Source organism: Chaetodon auriga, chromosome 17, assembly GCF_051107435.1.
Source record: "Chaetodon auriga isolate fChaAug3 chromosome 17, fChaAug3.hap1, whole genome shotgun sequence".
Classification (NCBI taxonomy): Eukaryota; Metazoa; Chordata; class Actinopteri; order Chaetodontiformes; family Chaetodontidae; genus Chaetodon; species Chaetodon auriga.
Window position 1 is genome coordinate 20,599,247 of NC_135090.1, and position 25,047 is coordinate 20,624,293.

Here is a 25,047-nt window from a genome sequence, read left to right on the forward strand (position 1 = left end):
GACGTATAAGGATGGATAAGACTATCATCCACTTATTTTATGAAGCTGACCAAACAGTGCTTCACATAGCAGAGAATAAATAAATAAATAAAATTAAATGAACATTTAAAATGATTTCTCATTCTGTATTCCCACTCAGAATAATCCTCCACGACCATCAGATCCAGATATTAGCTTTTGTCACAATGTGCCACCAGTTAGAATAGAAATAGTAAAAATAATACAACACTGACGTAAATAACACAATAGAGCAGAAACTTAGCTTTCACTCACAAGCTAATTAAAAGTGAGTACATATTAACAAAGGCAGTTTTTTCAGCCGCCACACAAACCATGAAATTAACATTACAGTAAAACTCTAATAACTGACTTAAGAGTTTCCTACCGTGGGCGGAAGCAGCTGTATGAGAGCGAGCATGAGGAGGAATGAGGGTTGAGTTCAGCTGGGGCTGGATTGACAGCTCTGCAGAAAATAAAGGAGGGAGCTTTCATTTAACGATGAGTCATACATCGAGAGAACAGTGTCACACAACAATAGGATAGTGTACGCTGCGCTGCACCTCCTCTGAGGCCACAGCGTCGCTCCAAAACAAACCAAGAAACACCAAACGATTGTGTTTCACTGAACAGATGGTGACGAATCCGTCGGCCATAACTTCCACATAACTTTCTAATTATTACGTCATTTAGTCAGATTCGACAGTTCGCTGTGACGCTGTGCTTAAAGTCGAACCCTGAAGCCAACTGTGCTCCACTCCGGACGCACCTGTGGGGCTGAAGTTGAAGAGCATGGGCAGTTCTCGGCCGCTGGGCAGTCGTGTGTTGGGCTGGCGCAGCTCGTCGAAGAAGGCGTGTGAACAGGCCTCTAGCGGGGAGAAGCGAGAGGCCGGCGTGTACTCCAGCAGCCGGGAGCAGAGAGTGATGGCTTCTGGAGGGGTGCGGGGTTTAAACACCTGAGGAGCAAGAGGAGGTTGGTTTCAAGCTCACCAATCGACCAAAAAAGACATCCACACGAGACAGTTTCCAGCATCGATCTGTAGTCTGTAGCAGAGATGATGCAGCCGAAAGAAGGAAACCGGTTAAACTGTACAGCTGTTTGAGTATTCATCACCTACTGCAGACTAACACGACACTCTGATGCTCAATTTACACCAAGTCCTCTATTTTACTAAACGTGTGATAAATGCAGAAAGAAAGGAAACACAAAGAAAACGCCTGGAACTGTCAGTTCAAAGCCCTCACAGACCTGTTCTGCATTTAAAAAAACAGTCATCCGCTTTGTAGTAAATGCTGAAGGGCCACTTCTCTGGGTTTTACGTTGTTTCTGTGCTCTTAAGGACTCAGGGTTAACCGACTTTCAGAAGGAGGACACTGAAGCACTTCAACTGGCAGATTTAAATAGACTGTGTGGGCAACAGCAGGTCCACAGGTATTCTCTTCTTTTGTTCTGGCTGGTTTAACGGCACTTTTCAGAACAAATACCTTCCGAGATTAATGCTTTGGGGATGTAGATAGAAATTTAAAGCACTTTCAGAGGTCCTCCATGCAAAAATATACAAAACTAACAATAAAACTCACAAGCAAAAGCTGATCATTTTTACAGATTTACAGACATTTGAATTGATTTCACGTGACAGCACAGGCTGGGCGCACTCGCTGACCGCCCGGCTGGGGGTGTTTGTCCTCAGGTATTTACTCACCTTGGTCCATGGATGAGCTTTGATCTGAGGGAACTTGAATTCTGTGTAGTTTGGGTTCATCTCTCGGATTTGTTCCCTTGTTGGGGTTCCCAGCACCTGAAAACAGATGAGGAGTCTGAGCAGCGTTCTGCAGGTGTGTCAATACTGAATAATGTGTGAGCATAAACCAAGCTAACACACACACACACACAGATACCTGGCAAACACACTCACCTTGATAATCTCTACTAGCTGGTCCACCCCGCTGTCCCCGGGGAATATGGGCTGTCCGAGCAGCAGTTCGGCCAGCACGCAGCCTGCTGACCAGATGTCAATGTTTGCCGTGTAGTCTGTGGCACCAAAAATGAGCTCAGGGGCGCGATAATACCGTGAGCAGATATACGACACGTTGGGTTCACCGCGGACCAGCTGCTTGGCGCTGGGGAAACACAAGAGATCAAATTAAACGATAGCAGATTGCAGCGAAGAAAGACGGGTCCGAGGGGCCGGTCAGGGGGCGAAAACATCAGCTACTGTGGGGGAAATGGTTATCAAGACATGACGGCTTTGTTTACTCCTCTCACTACAAACTACAGATATTTTTAACCTCCGGGGTCGACTATGGCCAGTGTTAAGAGGCAGGTCAAAGTCTGCCATATTGAAGAGTCCCGTGACACCACTGGGCTGTTTGAAATGGTTAGTTCACACCTTTATGTCACAGCAGTGTGACATAAGCTGAATATCCCACTGGAGGAGATAAAGATCAGCTTAATTCCCTTTATTTTGCACACAGAAGCTCGATTCTGCTGTCGTTAAATCCTTCATGTGTGTGTGGGACAAATCCATCTGTTCATGCAGCTCACCTGCCAAAGTCACACAGCTTGAGGATGGCAGTTTCTGGGTCGACAAGCAGGTTTTGGGGCTTGATGTCTCTGTGACACACGCCCTGGGAATGGATATAAGCCAGACTGCGAAACAACTGGTACATGTACACCTGAGGAGGTCACAACAAAAGAACACACGACACAAGAAAAGGAAGCAAACAAAAGACAACGCGGTTATGAAATAAGGATCATCCAGAGGTTTATACTACTGTGTTAGAGTTCCACTCTAAATAATTAGACATCACAGGAATGCATTGACGGGAAACTGACCTTCACATATATGATAGGAATGATGCTCTTGGCCTTGTTAAAATGCCTGGCAACCCTGTAGACCGTCTCAGGGACAAAGTCCAGCACCAGGTTGAGATACACCTCATCTTTCTGTGCAGCACGGGGCAGAGAGAGAGAAATCACCGCGCTAGAAATATGGTTTAACACAGGTTTACGAGCCCTGCTCACTGCTACAGGTAGCCAGAGGTTTGACAGCGTGAAGCAGTTACGTTGATGCATGAAGTGGCTGCTGATTTACACGCCTGTTTTTTTCTATTCAACACAAACAGAATCCTGCTTCCAGTAATTTACTTCTGCAACGTTAAACTCAGAAGTGTTTCTATATTCGTCAGTCCAAGAAATGGACTGCTTCCCTTTTCTCAGGGTTGGTGTAATTCTTCGTACGCTGCAGCAGAGTGATCTTATCTTTTACGTGCATGCACCATTTCCCCTGCTTTACAGTGATCACCTGAAGCTAAAGCACTGTGAGAAAAGGGTGTGTGTGAATACGGTGACTTAGCAAAAGTTTAACCGACCACAATCGATTTTTCTGCAAGAAGACGTGAGAAAAGAACAGAAGAAGAGTTGTACCTTCTCACCACTGGAGTAGAAGAAGTAGCGTAGCCTGACGATGTTGCAGTGATCCAGCTTCCTCATGATCTGTAGTTCCCGATTCTGCAAAGACGAAAAACACGCCAACGCAAACCAAGCGTGAGCACAAACAAAACACATGGGAGGCGAAGTCTGACCCCTAAAACATCTACAGCCCTACCTTGAACCTCTTGTCCTGCAGAACCTTCTTGATGGCCACCATCTCCTGGCTGTCGATGAGGCGCGCTTGGTACACCACACCGAATGACCCGTTGCCAATCACCTGCAAGGTTTCCACAGAAGAGGAGAGAGTCAGCTGGACGAAAGACATCGATGATGGTCCATCAGGGGAGTTATAAGGGTTACTGTCGTTTTTCAAGGAGTACGTTCATATTCAAGCACATTCCTAATGTGGACGGTTAAGCATTTCCAAACTTTCAAGGCTTTGTATCAGGCCTGTAGAGAAAACACTCACCAAAAATTAATTTGCAGATTGCTAATTAAAATATGAATTAGCTGCAGACCGAGTGTGTACAGGCGTTAAACTACACAAGCCATTAAAATGATTACATAGTGTCGAAATTTTGTTCTGTCATCCTAAATTATGACTAAAATGTCTATTATGCACACTGATGGATTACTTATTATAGATCAGTTTAATTATTTAGAAAATGTTATATTACAGCAACTACATATCAATTAAGTCTTACATGACACTTTTATAAGCTGCAGCTGCAGCACACGTTGGACGAGTGACAATATTTCCGATAAGAATTTGAGATAAAAACTGTGATAAATGCACGTTTGCACGTTGTTACAGAGGCATTAAGTAATCTTCGAAGTGATACGAGGAAGCCACCAGAAGGAGCTGTGAAGGTAACAACAAGTCTCTGGCTCAATACAGCCTCAGCTTCATCCATGTAATTTCGTTAGCCTGGGACTGACACAATTATGTCACATTTTCAGAGACAAAGGCAGGAAAGTAGGCTATAAAGAGAGCCCTGGAAGCCGTAAATCTCAGCACCTGGCAAAATAATTACACAGCCACGGGCATTGATCAACAACCATATCAGCTTCAGCCAGATACACGGCAGCCATTACGTTCGCCGTGGTGAGTGAAGTCTTAGCTGCAGTAGCAGACGAGGTCACTGAGTTTTACTTCCACATACAAGGACAGAGCTCCATGTGAGGACACCGCTCGGCCTTGGTTCACTTCCTTGCTTACCTTGATGTCAGTGTAAGAGACTTCCTGGGGGCGGTCGGGTCCCTGACCCGGTGTGGCCACAACTGTCGTCACCTTCCCGCTGTCTCCTAGGAAACAAGCAGGAGTGGGGTCAATGTGAGGTGAGGGGATATAACAGTGTGGCGTGGTGATTCAGCCTCTTTACCAGCGTAACAGGGGTCAGAAGAGGGGTGTCAAAGCCTATTTTTAACCTCCTCTGTTTCAGCAGAACCCTGTAGTTATGAGTCATAGCAGGTAATCTGTTAATTGCTTTATTGTGATGGTTATAAAAGGATTAAAATGGACTGTGATCCCCGTGGCTCCTTTCTACAGGAGGAAACCATACGAAGCCGCACCACTGACGGTCAAGCCGGGACACTTGCTGCAGCCAGCCTGAACATCTGGGCCGTCTCTCCGCTGGCCGTTTGAGTATCGAGGTTAATGACAGCCAAGTGAATGGATGTCGACTTTAAGAGGCCTCCAAAGACAAAGAAAGAAATGGCAGAGTTCATATTGAAGACACTCTGACTAATTAAACTGGGAATGAACCCAAAAATAGGCCAGCCACTTTGTCTGTCCTGATAAACTGTTTTAAGTGATAACAGCCTTTCATACCAGGATTCTTCTACAACGCAGGAGCATCGTGTTGGTCAATCACACACAAACAAGCACACATCAGGATAACATCCTGTAGTGTGAAGCATTAAATAATTTACTTTTACCTCACAGACAGAAGGAAAAAAACGCCATAAGAGCTTTCATAAGTTGTAGAGAACTTCTTGTGGTGCCTTGGTGTTTTGATAAATCTTCAAAACGGAGTTTGTGGTTCATATGTCATCGTCTCAAGTGTGGTCAAAACGCCTGTGGTACGATAAAACCAAAGGAGCTCAGTGTGCAGTCACCGCCTCTCACAAACAGGACACTGACATTGCTAGTGGTTAGACTTCTGTGTTGCAGAGGTGTCCCTGAATCAAGACTTCAAACAGACGCATTGACTCAGCGGGGTGGGACGAGCTTGGTGTTACTAATTTGCCATATCCGTCTTATCTTAAGCTATCTTTCATTTCTATGAAACACTCAACTTCATCACTGATGTATTTCTTCAATACAAATACAGATATGAGCAGTATTGTACTCCAAGCCCAGTTCAGCTCACGTTATCAAGCTGTAACGCTCCTGTTCCTCATCTGTGGTGTGAAACCACCACGTTTCCACGCAGTCAGAGAAAGTTAAAGCGTGTGTCCTGCTCATAGTTCAGTTATGAAATCCTAGCGCACCGCAGAGCGCCTCTCCCGCCGGCCGGCTGACAGGTGAACAGTCGCTCACGCTGGGTGGCGGCAGCAGAGGAGGCTGCACCGGGGTCTGACTGAAAGGTAGTTAAAACAGCAGCAGAGCGTCAGGAAAGCAAACAGGAAGGAGCTGAGCATTTCCAGCAGCCCTCTCTTCTACTTCTGTGGGTGGATTACTTTGACATTTACAAAACAAATGAATTTGACTAACAAACTGCAAGTGGACTCTGGGTCCTTTAGGAGACGGCCTGCTGTGTTCTCTGTCCAGCTCATGCTGTCGTCTCACAACACCCAGAGCAAAGGCAGTAATCAGAGGAGCTTCGACAGCACACACAGGCTGCGGACGACCTGTTAGCACAATCATACTGATGAACATCTGATGAACATCTTTGTGTGCCTCTACTCCAAATCCCCACAACAACAATCTTATGCTTCACCCTTATAAAATGTCATAACCTTTCCAGCCTGAAAGCAACACTTGGGTGATTTTTAATCAGCTGACGTTTGTTTCCGGAGCCTTCTGGGCCAAATTGGACGCCCGAGGGGGGCAAAAGGTTTAAGGTGCAGACTGTGAAAGAGAAACATCGCTGGTTCATGTCGCCTCCGCTGTCCGTTCTCCAACTTAAGAAGGCGTTTTTTAAAAAAAAAGTTAAACTCTAATACTGTGATAAATGTGAAAAACATTCAAAACGCTTTTGTTCGCTCTCTGGCTGGAGGATTTGTTAAACATTACTCATCAGAGGAAGAGAGCTTTCTGAGGATCATGCAGCAGCCTCTGTTCGCCCAGCCGTGCACTGTTCTTCCTAGCCTTGGGGTCAGCTCCAGTTTAATGCTGTTACAGCCACTATTACTCATGTGCATGGTAATCTGTTCAACTAGTCTGAGCATCTTTACACCACAAGAAAAATGTCAAACGCTCTCTTTCTTCAGTAATTTTAAATGGCTATTTCTGCTCGTTAAACACATGAAAAATATCTGTAGCAGGTTCAGAAATACACAAAATCCAAAAGGTAATACACAGACGAGAACAGCCTGCAGCATAGTGAAGGCTAATTACTGACCAGCGGTTAAAATGGACGTGCTGAAAGAAGCTAAAGTTTCAGTTTATGTGTAAGCACGGAGAGCAGATGGAGTCATGATGAGAACAAACTGTGGGAATTAGAAGAGCTTAAAAGCTTTTTTTTTTGTTGTTCAAAGATGAAATCTGAAAGGGTTTGAAGCATCAAAGTGCAAGAATTGAAAGGGGAAGTGTCAGCTGAAGAGAAAGAGGTGAACGGAGTTGAAATGTCAGTTGACCTGTAAGAGATGAAAGCATGAAAATTTGCGTTAAGCGAAGTTTTTCTGCTCAACCAGCCACCTTACAAATCAACTACCACAGACGTATCTCTGTCATTTCATTCTGACACATCCCTTAATTTATAACCAGCTGATGGAAATTTCACTTCCCTCTTTGTTTGCCATGTCGCTGTCATTGTGCTGTATCACTGTCACATTGACCATGTCCACATACTTAAAGCTTTGTTTACCAAACAAGACAATGCACTTATTGATATGACCCTCGCACGGCCTGAACTACATGTCCTGGTGCTCTTGAACCGCGTCCACGTCCACGCACACACAGTAAATTGTGCTCGGCCACAAAAGTGTGGTGGTCATCCAATAGACGTGCTGCTGATATCTGTTACAGCTGAAACAGTGAGGCCTGCAGAGTGACCGGGTCACTGGGTTCTTTAACCCAATGACTGGGTTCACCCTCTAGTTAGGAAATGAACACACACACACAAAGACACACACACCTCCAGGTTAAAAGTAGGCCAGCTGGTTAAAGGATACTTCCATGCCAACTGTGTGTGTTGCTCCTCCTCTTACATGTTTCCTGCTGATGTGTCAAGTCAGTGCAGCTGAAGATATCGGGGCTGTTTTCCTGCTGCCATTCATTTTTCACTGCATGAAAAACAACGTCCACGGGCTTGAAACTTCCCTGAGGTCAATAATCTATCATAATAAAGACGCTGCCTCGCTCTGTCAGTGTGTCCGTTTTATCATTGTGTCTGAGTTGAGTGTTTTCGTATCAGCGGTGCGCTGTGTTACACTCCGCTTCCTGTCATTCACCTGACATTCACTGAAGGAAACTCAAGTCTCCGGGAGGAAATAATCCCTGAAAACAAGCAATTTTTCAAACCTTGTCACATCCATTTCGATGCATTTGCTGCCTTTAAACTCAAATAGCAATATGAAATATGAGAATTTATACAAACTCTTCTCATTAATGCATTAGCCGGCAGATTTGATGTCGTGTCTTCACACGCACACGCACACACACACACACACACACACACACACACACACACACACACACACACGACACTGTACTTACATAAACTCCACTTCTTAAAGCAAAGTAGCTTCAAGAGAATTAAGTTTACCTTATTAATATGCAGTTTAATGCAGCAAGATCTTCCTAAATCTAACCAGGCCATCTACTCTATCGGGAGAACCGCTGGTGTAAGTGTGAGGTTTCTATCAAACATCTATTGTTGAGTGTTAATGTGCTCACGAAAACACAATCAACACCACGTCCACTTCTCACTGGATCATGGTTATGTCGTTTGGTAAACAGTGAGCTGGTTTATAGAAAATTTACACAAAGCCATCAAGGAAACAAAAGCAGTCCTGTGATACCGTCCTCCTTGTGTTGGTCACATGATTTTGAGCCTAACTGTCTCTGTAGTGTTTCCCAAAGGGATAATCATGATTGATCACACGGTTGCTACTCTGTTAAAGGGAAAATCCGCCCTGAAATAATGTTTTCTCCGTAGTGTTTTCGAGCTCGACTGAATTTGTGAATATGAGCATTTCTCTGTGAGCTCTGAGGAGACAGACGATGGGGATGATGTCATCCACAGACAAATCCTGGAGCTGCTCCACAGACAGTGAATAATGGAACAAGTGCTTGGACACTGTCACAGCAGCAATGGTAATTACACTGGGATGTGGGGAAGCTTTCTGATTTGTGGCAGTGAGCCCTGCTTTCAGATCCCCTCGGTAACAATATCTTGGTTGTGATATATTAACAATATACAAAAACTCTATATGAACACACCAAGTCACTGTTTGTGCAGCGACTCCGAAAGTGTCACCTGAAGACATCGTCAAGAAGGTGAGACTGTGGTAGAAAAATGGCACTTCAGTGTCATAAAATCAGAGGAAAATGATCTATCATCACATTGAACCTGCTGACTGTCATTTTCGTACACCACCATCTCTTTATTTTCCTTAACTGACAAGACATGTCTGGGCATGTCAGCTTCTCCTTGGACATTTGCAACTAATACTGTGGATATACTGAATCTGCTCACTGCCACCAACTACTTCCACAAGTAAGCATGTGGGAAACAAACTGACTAACCTATCAGGCACTCTGGCACCATAAGGCGGCCGATCATTATTCTTGCCTTCATGTTTAGGTTCACACTGTGTCGCCAGAAACAAAAAGAAATGCACAGTTCACTTTCAGACTAGAAGTATGAGAACACCACATTCTGAAGTAAAAGACTGGACTCACAGTTTGAGGGTTATTAAATGGAAACCTTTAACATTTTGCCATCAAATATCTTCCACTGTTGTCCATAATGACATATCACCAGTTGGTCCAAGTATAATTTCAACAGTAATTCAAGATGTCAAATCACATCAGTCTCTCTCCCAAATATCTGGCTAACTGGGTTAATCCTGCCTCTTGAAATAGCCTCCGGGACTCCCAAACCTGACAACATGTCCATCAATCATCCAGAAGAGTATCTTTACCAACTGAAGGCAACATTTTGGACTTTCAGAGCCTCAGGCTGCACTGCTCTGCTGCTGCCGCCGAGGGGGAGCGAGAAAACAGGGGGTCTCACTGTATGAACTGGAGATGACCTCCCATTCCAGCTCTAATATCAAAGACACACACCACTGCCTGCTAATGGATGACAAGGTTTGGATTCACACGTGCACGCGCGTGCGCACACACACTCACACACAGACACTCACACACACATCTCTGCTTACACCTGTCACGACGGTGATAAAGGGGCATATGATAACTCCATGTCAGACGCAGGTAACCTACTCCTTGGCATCCCAGCACACAGCCCCTCTCCTGTGCCGGATGTGCATCGCTTGCAACCTCCAGGCGTCGGCCACCTGCTGCTAAGCCATTGCCCCACAGGTGACCTTGGTGAAAAGGCAACTTTCCGTCCTGACCCTTCTCCAGGAGAGCCAGACTGATAGCCAATGAGACACTCTCAACCACATCCAAGAAAAGAACCGTGAATGCAGCACTCCAGCTTAGGTATATGAGTCTAGCTTGGCCACAAAGAACAAGAGAGCCCGTTTTACAGCTCAATCACAGTGACCACAGTGTAATCAAACAGATCCCCATCTTTCAAGTTAACATTAGTAAATCAGATTGCTCGTGAATTTAGCTGACGTTACACTGGGTTCAAGTGATGACCGGCCAGCTGTTTAGTTTAACACCAGTGAGGCTAAAGTAAAATACATCCATCGGCCGGACGGGGAACAAGTGACATACAAAACAAGTGGCTAACGTTAGCAGTCAAGCTAGTTAGCACGCTAGCAAGTTGGTCACCACTACAGGGCACCAGTAACGACTTTCTTCTTGATTGTGGCACATAACACTGGCGTGTATTTCTGAGGTAAAAGTAGGCAATAAAATTAGTCGGATAAATAGCTGATTAGAGCTTACTGGCAAGCTTGAGGTTCGAGCATCCCGACGAGCTGCTGCCGGAGGCCTGCGGGACCCCGGACTTTCCTGTGCTGCTCCCCACGGCAGCGGCTGATCCGGTGGACGCAGCGGCGGTTCCTGGCACACCTGGCGGCTCAGCAAACGAGCTGGTCCTGGGCCGCCCGCTGCCGCTCATATCTCTGTGCAGGGGTCAGGGTTGTTTTTTCACTATTTTCAACCAAGCGACTATTAATTATGAATACCCGGCAGCGAATAATCGTGGAAAGACACACCAAGAAATACCGCTCCCGTTGCCGCCGGCTGTCTGGGCTGATAGCTGTTGCTAGACACCTAGAAACAGACCGCTCGCAATGCCACCTGGGAGATGAAGTTCGAAGGAGCTGTTGCTCAGGTTTGCTGCCCAGGCTTTCACAAACGAAAACAACTACAAATTTAAAATTACTTAACGGTGGATGTAGGCCAAAGAAGGAGCAACAGTCACAGTGTATATAACCATAAAATTAAAGGCCATGTATGTTTGTATTCAGATTAAAAGATGAGAAGATTCACTAAATTTACTGTTAGTGTCACGTTGACCACCACCTTACTCTAACTGCACAGAGGTTCTTTTTACATTACATATTAGTGTAGTTACCCCATGAAGCATACTGTAACTTTATTTTGAAATTATAATAAAAGCGACAAATTATGCAAATTTAAAGAATGGAATACTTTTTCAAAAATATCAGGAAGCTCAGCTCTATTTTTTCCTCTTCTTCTAATCTTTAACTATATGTTTAATTAAGCTATTTTCCATAATCTTATTCAATAGTGATATGATGACATGACTTATGTGGGGAGACCACATAAGTAACCTGGTGAAGGGATCTCCAGCTTCCCACTGACATGGTCCAGCTTCCCTTACCTTAACCCACCTTTCACCAAATCTGACCTGAATCTGAAAGGCTTCTCTGATCCAATAAGCACTCTCAACACTGAAATGGCTGATAAAGACCAGCTGGAGAAGCACAGACTGTATGTTCCACAGACTTGGGGTACTTGCCCTGGTGGGCTGAGGTGGCTGCATCTGTGGATGCTGTTCATTAGTCCACAGGCAAATTTGTTCAAGTGAGGATGAGTTTGCATGAACTACTTTCTCTTGTCTCTCCCATCGCCATTTTGGAAAGTCAGATGTTAAGTGAATCAGGAGGTAGTATTAAAGTCGATCACATCTTCTGTATGTGAACCGAAAAATAAGACACAACTTGGTCAGACATTCAAACCTGATAAAACACTGGAGAAATTCAGGGATGTGAAATAAAGTCAAGCACATAAGACATTGTGTTAGATCTTTAATATTTTCAATATTTAGTTTTTTTTTGTTGTTGTTTAGAAATATTGCACATGGTCAACATGCCTGCTTATGAGATAACACTCACCTTGCTCATCCTAAAATTCCTTCTCCAAAGTAAGGACAGTTTATTTTTAAGCACAATCATACAGTGCACACGCATACGTGTGTGTGTATGCACATATGTCTGTGTGGGTGTGTACACGCGTGCATGTGATTGCACATGCATGCAGATGGACACTTTACAGCCCTAACCCCAAAGAGATGTGAAGAGATAGACTTCTATTTCCTGTGTGTATTTATATATATATTTATATATAATATATCCTGAATATATATGTCATATATATCCTGAATCAACTGGGTTTGATAACAGTCAAGATGGCGGACAAAATAGTCATGGTGACTATAAAAATACTGTCTCTAGAGTAGAATGCAGAATACGATGAAAAATACACTATTGATAATGTTGCTGTGTGGAGAAAGAACAAGAGGTTGGTTGTGTTAAGACACTACCTGCATGTGCTAAAACATACACACACACCCAAACACAGACCTAAATGCACATATATGGAAATACCGGTATATATATTTTTCACACATCCAACTGTATACAGAGAAACAAAAGAGATACCCATAATAATAACTACCCCCACTCTTCACCAAGGAAGCAAAGAGCCAAAAAGTGCTATTCAAAAATTGTCTTTGACTTTTAGTAAGTTATACCCTCTATCTCTTCAACAATAACAATAATTGTGTGATTCTTTTTTGTTTTGTTTTATACCATAGTTAAAGATAGTATCACAACAGCTCATTCCTCTCACTGACTGACTGCACTGATTTAATATCTATGGCACAGAGCCTTCCCCTGGAAACAAAATAACCCACCCATTTCCAAAAAAGAAAAAAAAAAAAAGTCCTATTGCACCATTTGACGGGAAAGGATAAAGTGTCGAGAAGGGAGGGAAGAGGGGAGGGCTCCAGAGACTGCCCTCCAGGGCTGGTCTAGGATCTGCTTTCCCTGAACTAACCCTAACCAGAGCCATCCTGAGCTACATAGCGCTTGACCCGGGACCAGTGCTTAAGGGCACTTTCTAACAACACTTGAGGGGTTTGAGGGAGACGGGTGAGGTAAAGATGGGAGTAGAGGAGAGGGAGAAGGAGGGAGAAAGCAGGGAGGACAAGGGGAGGAAAAATGTGGTTGATAACACACGGAATAAGGTTATTACTTTTTCTACTAAAACAATCTCTAAAAACAATACTTTCCTGATTTTACTTGCGGCGGTCCCAGACGAGAGGGGCCGCACAAATTGTGCAAACACCTGATTTCTGCGTTTTACAAAACGACAAACACTCCTGCTCCCCCACTTCTGTGTCTGGTGAGAAATCGTAGAGAAGGGAAGGGGGGAGGGGAGAACCGCCCCAGGTATAATTAAAAGTGGGGGTGGGGGGGTGGGGGGGGGCACAGACTGATTTCGTCCCCTTCTTTGTCCAAAGTTTTTTTTTTTTTGTTGTGATTTTTTTTTTTATGCTGGAGAAGAAACACAATAGAGCCACGAGAGAAAAACAGGCCACGGTAAAACTGGTTATTTCCACGTCAACGATAACGAGAGAAAGCAACATTACATCCACGGGGAGATTCAGAGAAGTTTGGTTAAAATTCTACTTGTTCTCTCCGTTGGTAAGCTTGTCATGTTGTTGTTGTTGTTGTTGATGTCCTTATTCGCTATTATCTGTCGTCCAATAGTTGGAATATGACTCTTCCGTCCAACGAACATCATCCCGTTTCTTCTTCTGCCTTTTCTCTGAGCTCTAGAGGGAGCCGGTCAGTGTCGAACTTAACGCTGAATCTTCAAAGCCTCGCAACCAATAGTCTCTTTACATAATCTCTTTACGGTGCCTGTTCACACAGGTTTTGGGGAGGGCACCCCAACAGACATACAGACGTATATAATCAGCTCCCGCCAATGAGGACTCAGTCTTTCATAATGGCAATAACTGAAGGTGCAAAGATTGGTCACACTACATCCCAGCTCCTGCCTTCTTTTTGTTTTACAGGAGCGAGTAGATTTCATGCTTTCAGTTTCTCTTCTCACTACAATCACTAAAAACTGTGCAGGCCAATGGCTTGGTCAGACCAGGGTTGACTATGTTTGTGTATGAGTGCTCACACTGCACAGAGGTGTCCATGCACTGCTTGTTTGTGTTTGTGTGTGTGTGTGTGTGTGTGTACTGTATATGCGTGTTTGTGTGTGTGCTGTCTGTCTTGCAGCATCGAGGGGCTGTGGAATATTAGTGGAGGTCGTTGGGGTTGTGTTTGTGTCCCGACCACTGTGCTGAGGAGTGGAAGGGCGAGAAGGAGGTCAAGTCAATGGCATCTGAGGGCTGGCTGGCTGGCTGGCAACAGCAAACTGCATCTGCACAATAAGTGACAAAGTGCCTTTGTGTGTCATGGTCCTTGGTGGCGGCTCCTTGGGACTGCCAACCAAGAGTAACAGTCTGATTTGGTAAGGGTGTGTGTGCATGTGTGTTTATGTGGGATCATATGCATGCTGGAGATAACATATGCACCATGGTTTGTGTGTGCGTATGTGTGCCAGAGAGATAGAGAGTGTGTACCACAGAGTTTGTGTGTCAAACTACAAACTACTGTACAAATGTGCTGAGAGCAGACCTGGGCAAAGTGTTAACTGAAAATATTCTGGATACTTGGGAGGAAAAAAGGGAAAATACTACAAGAAGCACTTGACTCATCAGGACTTGCATGTCATTTGTCCACTTTTGAGGCTTTTTAACGTCCGATGAGAAGAATCAAGTGCACCTTGAGTGGTTTGAACATTTGTGACCATACTCAAACGTATTCCTGCCCAGGTCTGGTGGAGTTTAGTGCCAGAAGAACGGATCCCGCTGGAGTCATTCGTAGTACTGGTTCAACACATACAAGAACAATCGGCGGGGACGACACACTCCTCTCTCCTCTTCTCTTCCTTGATTTTCCCACTCCGTCATCCTCTCCAGCTTAGGATCCTTCACTTTTCGGCTCCTCGGGGCTCCGGCCTTTGTCTCCTTGCTGCTCCGCCCCTCCGTCCTCCCGGGCTGATTGATTGAAAGAGGAGCCGTGGGACGGGGCGGGGTTTACCTCTACTAACCCTCCAAGCTCGACGGTTCCGGGCGTGGCCGTCTGCATGATCTTCTGACGGACTTCGCGGATCTTCAGCTGCAGGCACACCTTGGTGGGGAAGGTGTCCGAGTAGCGCGCCTGGAAGGCAGCAGTGGCCTGAGCTGGAGAGGGTGAGAGAAACAGGAGGGAGGAGTGAAAACAGAGAACGAGGAGAGCAGTCGTTACAAGAACTGCATGACAGCAAGCAACCACGTATCCTGTGAGGGGATAATCAGACTGCAACTGCTACAGACTGCATGTAGTTTTTTTTGTATTTATTGAGCATCATAACATTGATTCAGAAAAAGGCTTCAAAGCATAGCAATACAAGTCCCTGAATTAATCTCCATTTCTGTGCTTACTTTGACATCATGTGCTACCACTACTGGTGGTTTACCTGAGGGAAAGAAGCCATGTTCCTGAAACAGCTGCATGACCAGGGCCCGGCGCTGATCCAGAGTTCTACGCAGAGACGAGCAGGGGACTCGGTCCAAATCTCCGAGAAGATCCTCTCCTTCTGCACCTGGTTGAACGAGGAGAACATCGTATCACTTTCATTGCGCCTCCTGGAGCAGCTGCTGCAGCTGATGTTACCTGTCGTACCGGCTCTGTCGAAGGTGAAGATGTCTCCCTCACACTTAGCGGCGCTCTTGGGGGTGTTGGGCTCTGAGCTGCAGCTGGAGAGGCGACGAGTCTTCCTCCTCGGGGAGCTGGGGTCTTCTGCTGCCAGCTCCAGCTCTGCACACATGAAAACCAGGAAGAAGATGAGACGAAAAGTCTCCAAGTAACAAAAAGGTTGCTCTGTAAAGAAAAAGTTATGGTTTTCACTGAATTTGTTTTGGTTGTGTTCCCTTTTCCATCTCTCTGTCTGCATCTCACCGGTGGAGTTGCGCCTCTTCCTGCGGTAGCTTCCCAGGATAGCTCTCGGTGAGGTGGCCAGACTCTGCAGAGTGGGCGAAGGCAGGACCTCCTCTGGGTTAAACTCTGGAAGCTCAGCAAATCGCTCCTCAAAGTACGTCTCCGAACTCACACCACTGTGTTTCCTGCATGCAGAGAACACGGCGTAATGCGATGATTAAAATATCAAGAGATGGTCTCTGAATGTCTGCGCATCTCTCAGGCCTTCAGGCTGAGTTCTGCCAGGGCTTTCTCTTCTCTCCACTCTCCTACTGTCTAAATAAAGAACATAAAGGGTGAGCACTCCGCCCCCTCACATTCAGTAAACAAAGAGTTTCCACCAGAAATTTATGAAGTTGGAAGATTGGTCATAAACTAAAAATGGAGCTAGATGCCACTATGTGTAAAAATCAGTGTTAAATAAAGTCAACAAATGGAGTCCTCTCCAGGGTGCTGTAGCTCATCTTCAAGCTGCTTGGCGCCATAATTACAGAAGATCAGCTACTGTTACAGGAGCTCTCTCAGCTTGAGGAAATGTAAACTGTTAAAATAGACAGAACATTGTCTTACAACAACCACAAAGCCAGAAGGACGCGGCAGACTTGTTTTATTGTGGTTTGGCATTGATTCTACAAAATCCATAACTGAAGATTTATCACTGAGAAAGACTCTGGATGTTAATAAAAGCTGGTTTTGCAGTCAAACACTTAGATTTTTTTAATTAATCATGTATGGGTACTTGGCCTCATGTCGTTAAGCAAATTCTGAAACTCTGAGGTGACTTTAGGCACCAAACCCACTCAGTTATTTTCCCTCAGCTAATGATTCGCACCCTTCCAGTGCCGACATTGTCCCACTTACTTGTCGAGAGAATCGGGTGTCTTCTTGAGCGGCGGCGGTCGGAACTTGGTCTTCTTTGAGGAAGTGGGGGGGTCTCTGTCTGCAGGGGGAGGGGGAGGGGGGTCCAAACCTGAGGGTGGTGGAGGAGGGGAACGAGGTCCAGCCTGGGAAGAGAGTGAGAGAGCGGCTGGTCAAACAGGGGTCCCATTGCAGCCCCACCATATGATTCCTTTGCCCTGACTTTCTGCAGTCAGATCAATCATGTGACCCGTGCTGAAATAAACACAAAGGAAGTTTTTTTTGTCCCGGTTATTTTTCCTGCAAGCTATCTTTGTTTATCAGTGTATGGAGAACTGGTTGTTAGCCTGTCTCGTGTGTGGTTTGATGCGAGAGGATGAGCGAACGCGGCTGAGATCCAGCTTCTCTCACCTCTTTGCTGCTGTCGCTCATGCTGTGGTCCTCCCTGTCTGTCTCTCTGCCTCCCTTCTTGTCGCTGCTCTCCTTCGTCCCTCTCTCTCGCTCCCTGTCCATCTCGCTTTGTGGCTCTCTGCTGTGTCCATCTCTCAGATTTTCTTCTTTGATGTGCAGACCGATGTCCTCTATTTTTACTGGAACAGACAAATATCATTCAAACCTATCCTCTTTACATCCCTTGTTTAAAAGGTGCACACTGCAGCTTTCAGCGCTGCCATTAAAAAAGCCAACCACTCGAAGCCAGCGGAGCATTACCTGCTGTGGCGTTATTCATACAGGTGGCCAATGAGGAGCCGGCAGCACAGCTCGAAAACATGTATCCTCCATCCTCAGCCTGACCGTCTGGCTGGCTCTCCCGCTTCACCTCCACCTTTGGCTCCACCTCCATGTTAAGCTGAGGTGTTGCCACCGCTGAACCCTGCACCCCAGTCGCCAACGGAGAGGAGGCGTTAATAACGTCCTGGGCCGGGCTGCCCACAGCGGGCGGGACAGTTGTCACTGAGACCACGCCAGTAGCTAGTGCAACGGTTGGTGTGGGATAGATGGCAGTTAGTACCTGATGAAGAGGACATCAGAGCAAGAGTGTCAGTGAACAGAGATTTTATGTTATTTTCCTGACTTCAGCTACGTTTGAACAAGAGGCGATAACAGCCGCTGACAACAGTGAACGTGTCATGAGAAGCTAAGTTAAAGCAGATTTATGCTGTGAGAAAAGTGGAAGTGGAATTAAATATTTTTATCACTCCTAAAGTAAAAATAATTTACTGTGCCGTAAATCAACCCAGCAGTGTTCAAAATTGGTGCCACGCATTGCAAAATCTAGTGCAGAAGTAAAATCTGCCCATACTTCCTCTTACTTGTTGGTGATTATTTCCCTAATGTCCCAAAACCAATGCAGCGATGACTTACTGATACCTGAAAGCTACATGTGGCACCTCTTATCCTGCTGCCTCTGGAAGCTGCATGTACTCCCACCAAATACAGCTGCATTTTTAAAGATGTGCTCTCTTTACTGCACGACACTTGATGAGGATTCATTCATTTATACCTCGCTGACAAAACATGGACTCTTTGTGAAATCAGGAAATTAAATCTGCGCTTTTTGAAAAGAGAAACTCATACAAAACTGAAAACTAAGCGTCAAAAAAAGACTTGAGTATTAAAAAAGTGCTAACGCTCAGCACTGACCTTAAAAATGAAGTAAACTGGGAAAATAATAACTCATGAAAAGGGAGACGACTTTTCATTTTTCACTGTGAAACATGATTAAAGTCTTTTGACATTTCAGTTTTCTAGTTTTCTTTATCAACACACACCTTCCACTGTAAGTCTTTGGTTTTAACACCGTACAGTTCTCTGCTCCCCTTTACCTGACGACCAGCGGCTCCCGAGGCCTGACCCGGAGGGGTCTGTGATTGACAGCTCAGGGGCGGGGCTGGGGCTAACAGTGGCGGTTGACCAACGATCGGCTGAACCAGCGTTTGCCCGGCTGGTGCGATGGCGGTGAAGCCCAGGGTCGCCAGAGATGACGGGAGATAGGTGGGGCCTGGAGTGGGTGTGGCCTGTTGGGGCGCTGCTGTGGTCACTCCTGGGCCTGACTGGACATAGGTGATCCTGAAGGAGAGAAGAGTCCTGAGTGTTAAAGGTGAATATTACAAATCACCTGAGCAGCCAGCTATTCTCTGGCTCATGAAGCTACAGCGTAAATACAAAAAGACTCATCATGATTTATTTAAAAAAGACGAATTATCGATACGACAGGTACATGAGAGAGAGAGAGAGAGAGAGAGAGAGAGAGAGAGAGAGAGAGAGAGCAAATGTATGATTAAAAATATGTTAAAAGTGAAAAAAAAGCTAGGTCAGCAATTACTGATCATTTTTATTATTATATTATCAATTATTTTTTTGGATTCTAAAAAGTAGGTTTCAAATAGTGACTTCAAACTGCACATTCTGCTGACCAACAGTCCAAAATCTACATGAGTTCAAATTACTATTGTAGAGAACTAAAAGAGAATTCTAGAAACTGTCGTTTGATCCATTTTCTGTCAAAAAACTAGTTCATTTTTCTTTTCATTTAAAGAAAACCTCTCAGTTTTCACTCTCCACAATGAGGCCAAATGGAACTACATCTTCTTTTCTGTCTAAACCTGGAAAACTCGAGAAAAGGACATTTAAAAGCTTTTATCGGCGGCATCATGGTTCACATCACTCCATGAGATGACGGAGTGTCAAAATGTGTTTAAACTTTTTTCATCTACATGTACTGCACAGTAAGTACAATTAACATTATGGCCTGGCTGAAATCGAAGTCTGACAGCGTCTTTATGTTCCAGAAGGATCTCTGACCAGCTGAGGAGTAACTGAGGAAAATGAAAGTGTGGATGTTTTGCTGTCTTTCAGGTGTTCGGCCTGCGGTGGTGACCTGGTGGGTGGAGAGGTCAGAAGAACGGTCTGTGGGGGCGCGGCACCAGGAGCCATCACCGTCGCCATGGAAACAGGAAAGGGGCTCCCAGGATGCACCGCTGCAGCGCCGCTAGGGTGAACGTTGGTCTGGACCACAGGCATGGGAGCGATCTGGATGATCTTTGAGGGGGAAACACAAACAGAAGGATTCGCCAACAATCTAAAAAAAGACGTAGAACTTAGAAAAATCAGACGTGGATTCAAAGTCCACGCTTGACTTTGTTAGAGCCTGCGGTGCACGCTGGAAGAAACGCAGCACCGCAGCAGGGTTGCAGCCAGCAATGCCTGTCATTTGATTTCACTGTTCTGATGAATAGATTAAGCGTCAAGTTAACAAGCAACAGTGAAAAACAGAAGTTCAGAAAGCTCGGGAGATCTTCACTTAAATCGACTGATTTGTCAGACAGTGAAATCTGAAAATATTCAGTTTACATCGATAGAAAAAGGAGCACAAAATCAGCACATTTGAAGAACTGGAACCAGATGTTCAGCATTTTTCCTTGATAATGACTTAAGAGCAGGATGGAAACAAAAGACGTAGTCTGACGACGCCGTGATGTCGCGTTGGGATCTTCCACCACTGCCAATAAAATCTATCTGACGAAATGTTCACAGATGAACTAATGTGTTTAATGTGTTCCTCTCTCTGACCAATCATTGGAGGCGACTACATGAAACGCATTTACCTTGAAACATTTGGGATAACGTAAGCACACAACTCACAGGTAACACAGCTCCAGCTGTTTTTAGATATTAATGCAGAAACGTTTCTGACCAAATCAGACCAATCAAAACAACAAAGATCACATTACACGTGACGCATGTGACCTCCTATCAGGAACATGCGTCGTATCCTTCTGCTCTCAGCGCTGCTGCTGTGGATTTAACTTCCACCTGTGTCACCTGTCAGCAGACAGGGTGGCGTCTGTTTATCTGCTGTTAGTGACCGTGTTTACATTCTTACCTTGTTTGCCGTCGCGGGGCCGTTCTGCACAGGAAGAGGCGGAGCGACCAGGGAGATGGAGGGATGAGGAGGAGTAGACCCTGTTCTCACTGTTGCCATGGGAACCAACATCTTGCTCTGCAAGACAGGCGACTGGGTTTGGACTAATGAGAGAGAGAGAGAGAGAGAGAGAGAGAGAGAGAGAGAGAGAGAGAGAATTAAAACAGTCAGCGTGAGAAACTGATGAATTGAGCCAAAAGAGGGAAGGTGAAGACAGAACAGGAGGGACGGGTGGGTGGAGACACACTGAGACAGAGGGGACATTTAAGCCACTGATAATAGTGAAATTCCTCACTGATAACAATGTTCTGTTGCTTCTGACTCTTATGAATAGAGAGTGATTAAGGCATGGGTGGGCGGCGGGCACTCATACTCATGTCAACAGTGTTTCTCCTGTCAATCATTTATCTCCTGTTTACATAAGCCAATCAAATCTATTTTTAGTGCTTCCTGTTGAGATGATTAATAAGAAATAAGGGAAGAGAACTACAGCAAAAAGAAAAGTGAAGGAAAGACACTTTTTTTCAGTTTTCAGTGGACCAGTGAGAACGACTAACTCTAACTCTTTTTGGTCAGCCAATCATTGCTCTCTGTCTCACCTCTGGTCCCGGGGCTGACTGATGCAACTCTGATTCCCGCCCCCGAGTGCACGCCATTGGCCAGGGCGGCATTGGTGGGCAGGGAGAGAATTTGCTGGTGGGTGAGTTGAGGGGAGGAGGGGCTCTCGGTGGGCAGGATGTACTGGACCTGAGCTAGTGGCTTGGGGCCGGCGGGAGGTGTGAGAGAAGAGGTGGCGGAGGTAGGGTGGAGCTGGGGCTGGAGGACAGGTAGGGGGGTTTGTGCGTGCGGCTGCGGGGTGAGGAGCTGCACTGGTTGGGCAGCAGGGAAGGACCCTCCCAGGACCAGGTTAGTGACCAGGCCACTCCCCCCCAAAGGGGTTACATTGGCTGGACCGGGAGAGGAGGACGAGGACAGGTACCCACCCCCTGCAGAGACTGGCAGCTGCTGAGGTCCGCCTCCTCCAATCAGGAGAGCGGCTTTCTTGTCCTGGGGCAGGGAGCTGAGGGTGACGGCTCCTTCCACTGGCTTGCTGGCGATGGGGATGGGCGTGCTGGCGATGGGTCGTACCACATTGGTCACCATAGTGGGAGCCATGCGGACGGCGCCGAGGACCTGGGTCAAACCCTGCTGGGCCAAAGTGAGGGGAGCCTGGGTGCTGGATGCTGAGCCTGAGATGGACAGAGTGGAGATGCCCTGCCCACCTCCTTCTCCTCCATATGCTGCTGTTTCTTCTCTCTTGGATCCTCCCTCGCTTCCCTCCTCTCCTCCGTCTGTGCCTCTCTTTCTCTTCCTCTCAGAGCCCTCTTCACCACCTCCTCCACCTCCTCCTCCTCCGTTCCCTTTAGCTGAGGTGGAGTCAGAGTGAGGGATGGAAGGAGAGGAAGAGGGGAGAGAAGAGCGAGCCACTGGCTGGAAGCCATGCTGGAGGGAAGAGAGGGAGATGGAGAGGTGGAGGGAGGGAGAGATCAAAGACGGGAAAGTTATTGTGTAAAGTTCTTCTCTTCTTCATCAACAAACTTTTTCTACTTAGAGTAACTCTGAAAATCTGTGGGTTTTTAATGCTTGATGGCAATAAAGGACTTCAGACACTACAAAGCTTAAACCACCAATAATAAGAGAGCTGACACCGTAAATGGAGCCATATCAATCCTGAACTTATACAGCTGATGAAGACCGAAAAATGAAGTTTTTAATTAATAGAGAATGCTTCTGCAGTGCTGCTTTTTGCTAATTCTGGTACCTTATTCTTAATATGGCTACATGCAGTCAGAAACAAGCGCTGAATAAAAAATAATCAAATCATAATCAACATTTCCTTTCTATTGTACATGTATATCCAGTACAGAACACAGAAGGGAGAGACGTGGCGGCTCAGTAAAGTCTAGCTCAAAGTGATCCAGTACTTCAAGTTATGTGACGGTCACTGCAGTTACCTGTCCATCTGGTTCATCCTCATCGCTGTCTGTCACTCTCTCTTTACACTTGAGGTCAATGGAGCCTTCAGGACAGGAATCCTCTGAGGGTGGGACACAGATATCAGAGGTTTTAACAAGTTTCAGCAAACAGACTGAACACACAATGTACTTTCAACTGCTCCCTGGAAGTGATTTCATTTGCAACACTGATGGTTTCTGGACAAAAATGTACAAAAGCTGCGTTCAAACTACCAGTATCACATCAAATAGACAATTATGAGCGATTTTTATTGCTATATTTTAACACAAGCAATTAACAGTCCGTGGCTGGAGCTGGGGCCAGATGACTCAGCTACATTTTGTAGCTTTTAGGTGTTTTCTGACACGCAGTCATTCTGCCTGTCTTTTTTAAAGGCACACTGATCGTTGTGGGAACTGAAACCATGACTCTGTGGTTATGCAACAGTCTCGCTAACCACCGCTAGATCATTCCTGCCAATCATCTAACTCACCCATGACATCATCGTCCCCCTCCTCCTCACAGATGACCATGCGCTCTTCGTCACTGGTCACGTCCTCGCTGGCGCCGCCCTGGTACAGGGACTGAGGCAGGGGCCGGTGGCGAAACAAACTCGCCCCTTCCTCCTGACACAGTGGAGAAAAGGCGGACATTTTACTATTTAAAAATTGTTCAGACACGTCCAGGTAGCTGTCGTAGATACATTTTTCTAAACTCAAAACTAAGATCCTTAAGTGCCTAACAACTACACTGCACACTACAGACAAATATAATGTTGCTATTATCAAAGCATGCATACATATAAGGCTTAGCCACCAGCCTTAAATGGATGCCTTCAAACAAAAGAGCTAACATGCATGCCTATCCCCCTGTGATTAGGAGCGAAGCAGCAAACGCCACAGTCTCATACCTTCAAAGGCACTAAAAAAGTAGAGAGTGAAACCTTTGAAGTTGGAGGCTGAGCTCCCCCTGAGCTTTCAGTGGGTTTTCAGCAGCAACAACTCGAGCCCTCACGCAAAGAACAAAGACAGTCCATTTGAACTGTTTCTGAACAGCGTGCTTTCAGTTGTACAGTTCAACCAAAACGCTCTGCAGTGTGAAGGACACACGTCTGCCGTCTGTGAATGCACATACTCATGTTGGTGCGTAGGCGCCCACACAGCAAAGAATTACTTCAGTCTGATGCTTTTATTTTCTACATTTTTATTAGCTTTACTTTTTTCTTTGTTGTCTTAGATGCATCATGTGTGTTAACTGTGCTTGGAGAGACTACTGACTTGACTGAGAGCACCTCCTTTTAACTTTCTCTAGTTTTAAGATTAAATCTGCTAGAGATTTGAAACAGATTGCTTCACATTGTTAAATCTCCAGAGTTTGTTTGCTGCCTTTGAGCTACAGATTAACAACCTCCTACCTTCTCCAGGTCTCTCTCTCTCTCCCTCTGCTCTAGGGTGTGCACGGCACTCTGGGAAAAGGCTCGGGGACGGGGGTGCTGCCCCACAAACAGCCCCCCTTGACGCTCCAATCCCCCCGGCCAGCCTGAGCTTCCTCCCTTCCCCTCGAGCACCTGGGACTCCAAATGGGGATCTAGAGAGAAGAGGAGAAAGACTCTGAACAAAGATAAAAAAACACAGTGTATCATCATGGAACAGATCAATAAAACTTAGAATCAGTTCTATAAAATGTACACCAACGCTCTGTCTAAGAGCATCAGCAAAATGTCTGCAGTACACAATGAAAATCAGTACAAGGTCTTTTATAATTACTTTCTTTTTTCTTTCAGAAAATGGCTCAGTATGACTGAATACATTTTAAGTCATTGCAGATCTACACCAGACAAGAAAAGATGAGAAGCAGTACATGAGGTTCGAAGTCATTCACTGATCTAAGAAGTTTTACTTGTACAGATGTTTAGTCAAAGCTTGAAGATGCTAATCAGCGCTCATCAACACACACACACACACATGCACGCACGCACACACACACACACCTATGCTCTCTGACATGCTCCTCTCCCGTGGCTCCTTTGGCGTCCCGCGGCCCTCTGACAGCGACTTCCTGCGGTCCTTGTTGCACCACTTCCAGTCTGGGTGGGCTCTGAAGTGGGCCTCTTTCACCTGGATGAGGAAGGGGGGGGGGGTCTTTAACTTTCTGTCATGGCACTTTTCATTGATAGTTTTTCATCAGCTGCATATCTTTA

The 25,047-nt window shown here is 45.7% G+C and overlaps 2 protein-coding genes across 4 annotated transcripts in view; both read right to left on the reverse strand.

Moving 5' to 3' along the window:
- gsk3aa (glycogen synthase kinase 3 alpha a) overlaps nucleotides 1-10,994 on the reverse strand; it is a 195,589-nt gene extending 184,595 nt beyond the window's left edge. For both annotated transcript variants that reach the window (XR_013078424.1, XM_076755030.1), the window contains exons 1-10: nucleotides 10,683-10,994; nucleotides 4,650-4,735; nucleotides 3,606-3,707; nucleotides 3,425-3,508; nucleotides 2,834-2,944; nucleotides 2,543-2,673; nucleotides 1,914-2,118; nucleotides 1,701-1,796; nucleotides 767-953; nucleotides 386-463 (exon numbers count right to left, since the gene is read on the reverse strand). Coding sequence is in view for 1 of the 2 variants with exons in the window: in XM_076755030.1 (XP_076611145.1) it covers nucleotides 386-463; nucleotides 767-953; nucleotides 1,701-1,796; nucleotides 1,914-2,118; nucleotides 2,543-2,673; nucleotides 2,834-2,944; nucleotides 3,425-3,508; nucleotides 3,606-3,707; nucleotides 4,650-4,735; nucleotides 10,683-10,857 (1,255 nt within the window). In the remaining variant the exon portion in view is untranslated. The remainder of the gene's footprint in view (nucleotides 1-385; nucleotides 464-766; nucleotides 954-1,700; nucleotides 1,797-1,913; nucleotides 2,119-2,542; nucleotides 2,674-2,833; nucleotides 2,945-3,424; nucleotides 3,509-3,605; nucleotides 3,708-4,649; nucleotides 4,736-10,682) is intronic.
- A 2,546-nt stretch (nucleotides 10,995-13,540) lies between these two features.
- Nucleotides 13,541-25,047, reverse strand: part of cica (capicua transcriptional repressor a) — a 30,852-nt gene continuing 19,345 nt past the window's right edge. Inside the window, exons 8-22 of one of the 2 annotated variants that reach the window (XM_076754141.1) lie at nucleotides 24,838-24,964; nucleotides 24,262-24,434; nucleotides 23,341-23,473; nucleotides 22,847-22,929; nucleotides 21,836-22,334; nucleotides 20,814-20,956; nucleotides 19,809-19,969; nucleotides 18,754-18,997; nucleotides 17,639-17,939; nucleotides 17,339-17,517; nucleotides 16,931-17,073; nucleotides 16,052-16,215; nucleotides 15,776-15,910; nucleotides 15,570-15,695; nucleotides 13,541-15,294 (exon numbers count right to left, since the gene is read on the reverse strand). In XM_076754141.1, the coding sequence (XP_076610256.1) occupies nucleotides 15,032-15,294; nucleotides 15,570-15,695; nucleotides 15,776-15,910; nucleotides 16,052-16,215; nucleotides 16,931-17,073; nucleotides 17,339-17,517; nucleotides 17,639-17,939; nucleotides 18,754-18,997; nucleotides 19,809-19,969; nucleotides 20,814-20,956; nucleotides 21,836-22,334; nucleotides 22,847-22,929; nucleotides 23,341-23,473; nucleotides 24,262-24,434; nucleotides 24,838-24,964 (2,874 nt within the window). In that variant the 3' untranslated portion in view covers nucleotides 13,541-15,031. Of the gene's footprint in view, nucleotides 15,295-15,569; nucleotides 15,696-15,775; nucleotides 15,911-16,051; nucleotides 16,216-16,930; nucleotides 17,074-17,338; nucleotides 17,518-17,638; nucleotides 17,940-18,753; nucleotides 18,998-19,808; nucleotides 19,970-20,813; nucleotides 20,957-21,451; nucleotides 22,335-22,846; nucleotides 22,930-23,340; nucleotides 23,474-24,261; nucleotides 24,435-24,837; nucleotides 24,965-25,047 lie in introns of both variants that reach the window. The other variant, XM_076754140.1, reaches the window with a different exon arrangement.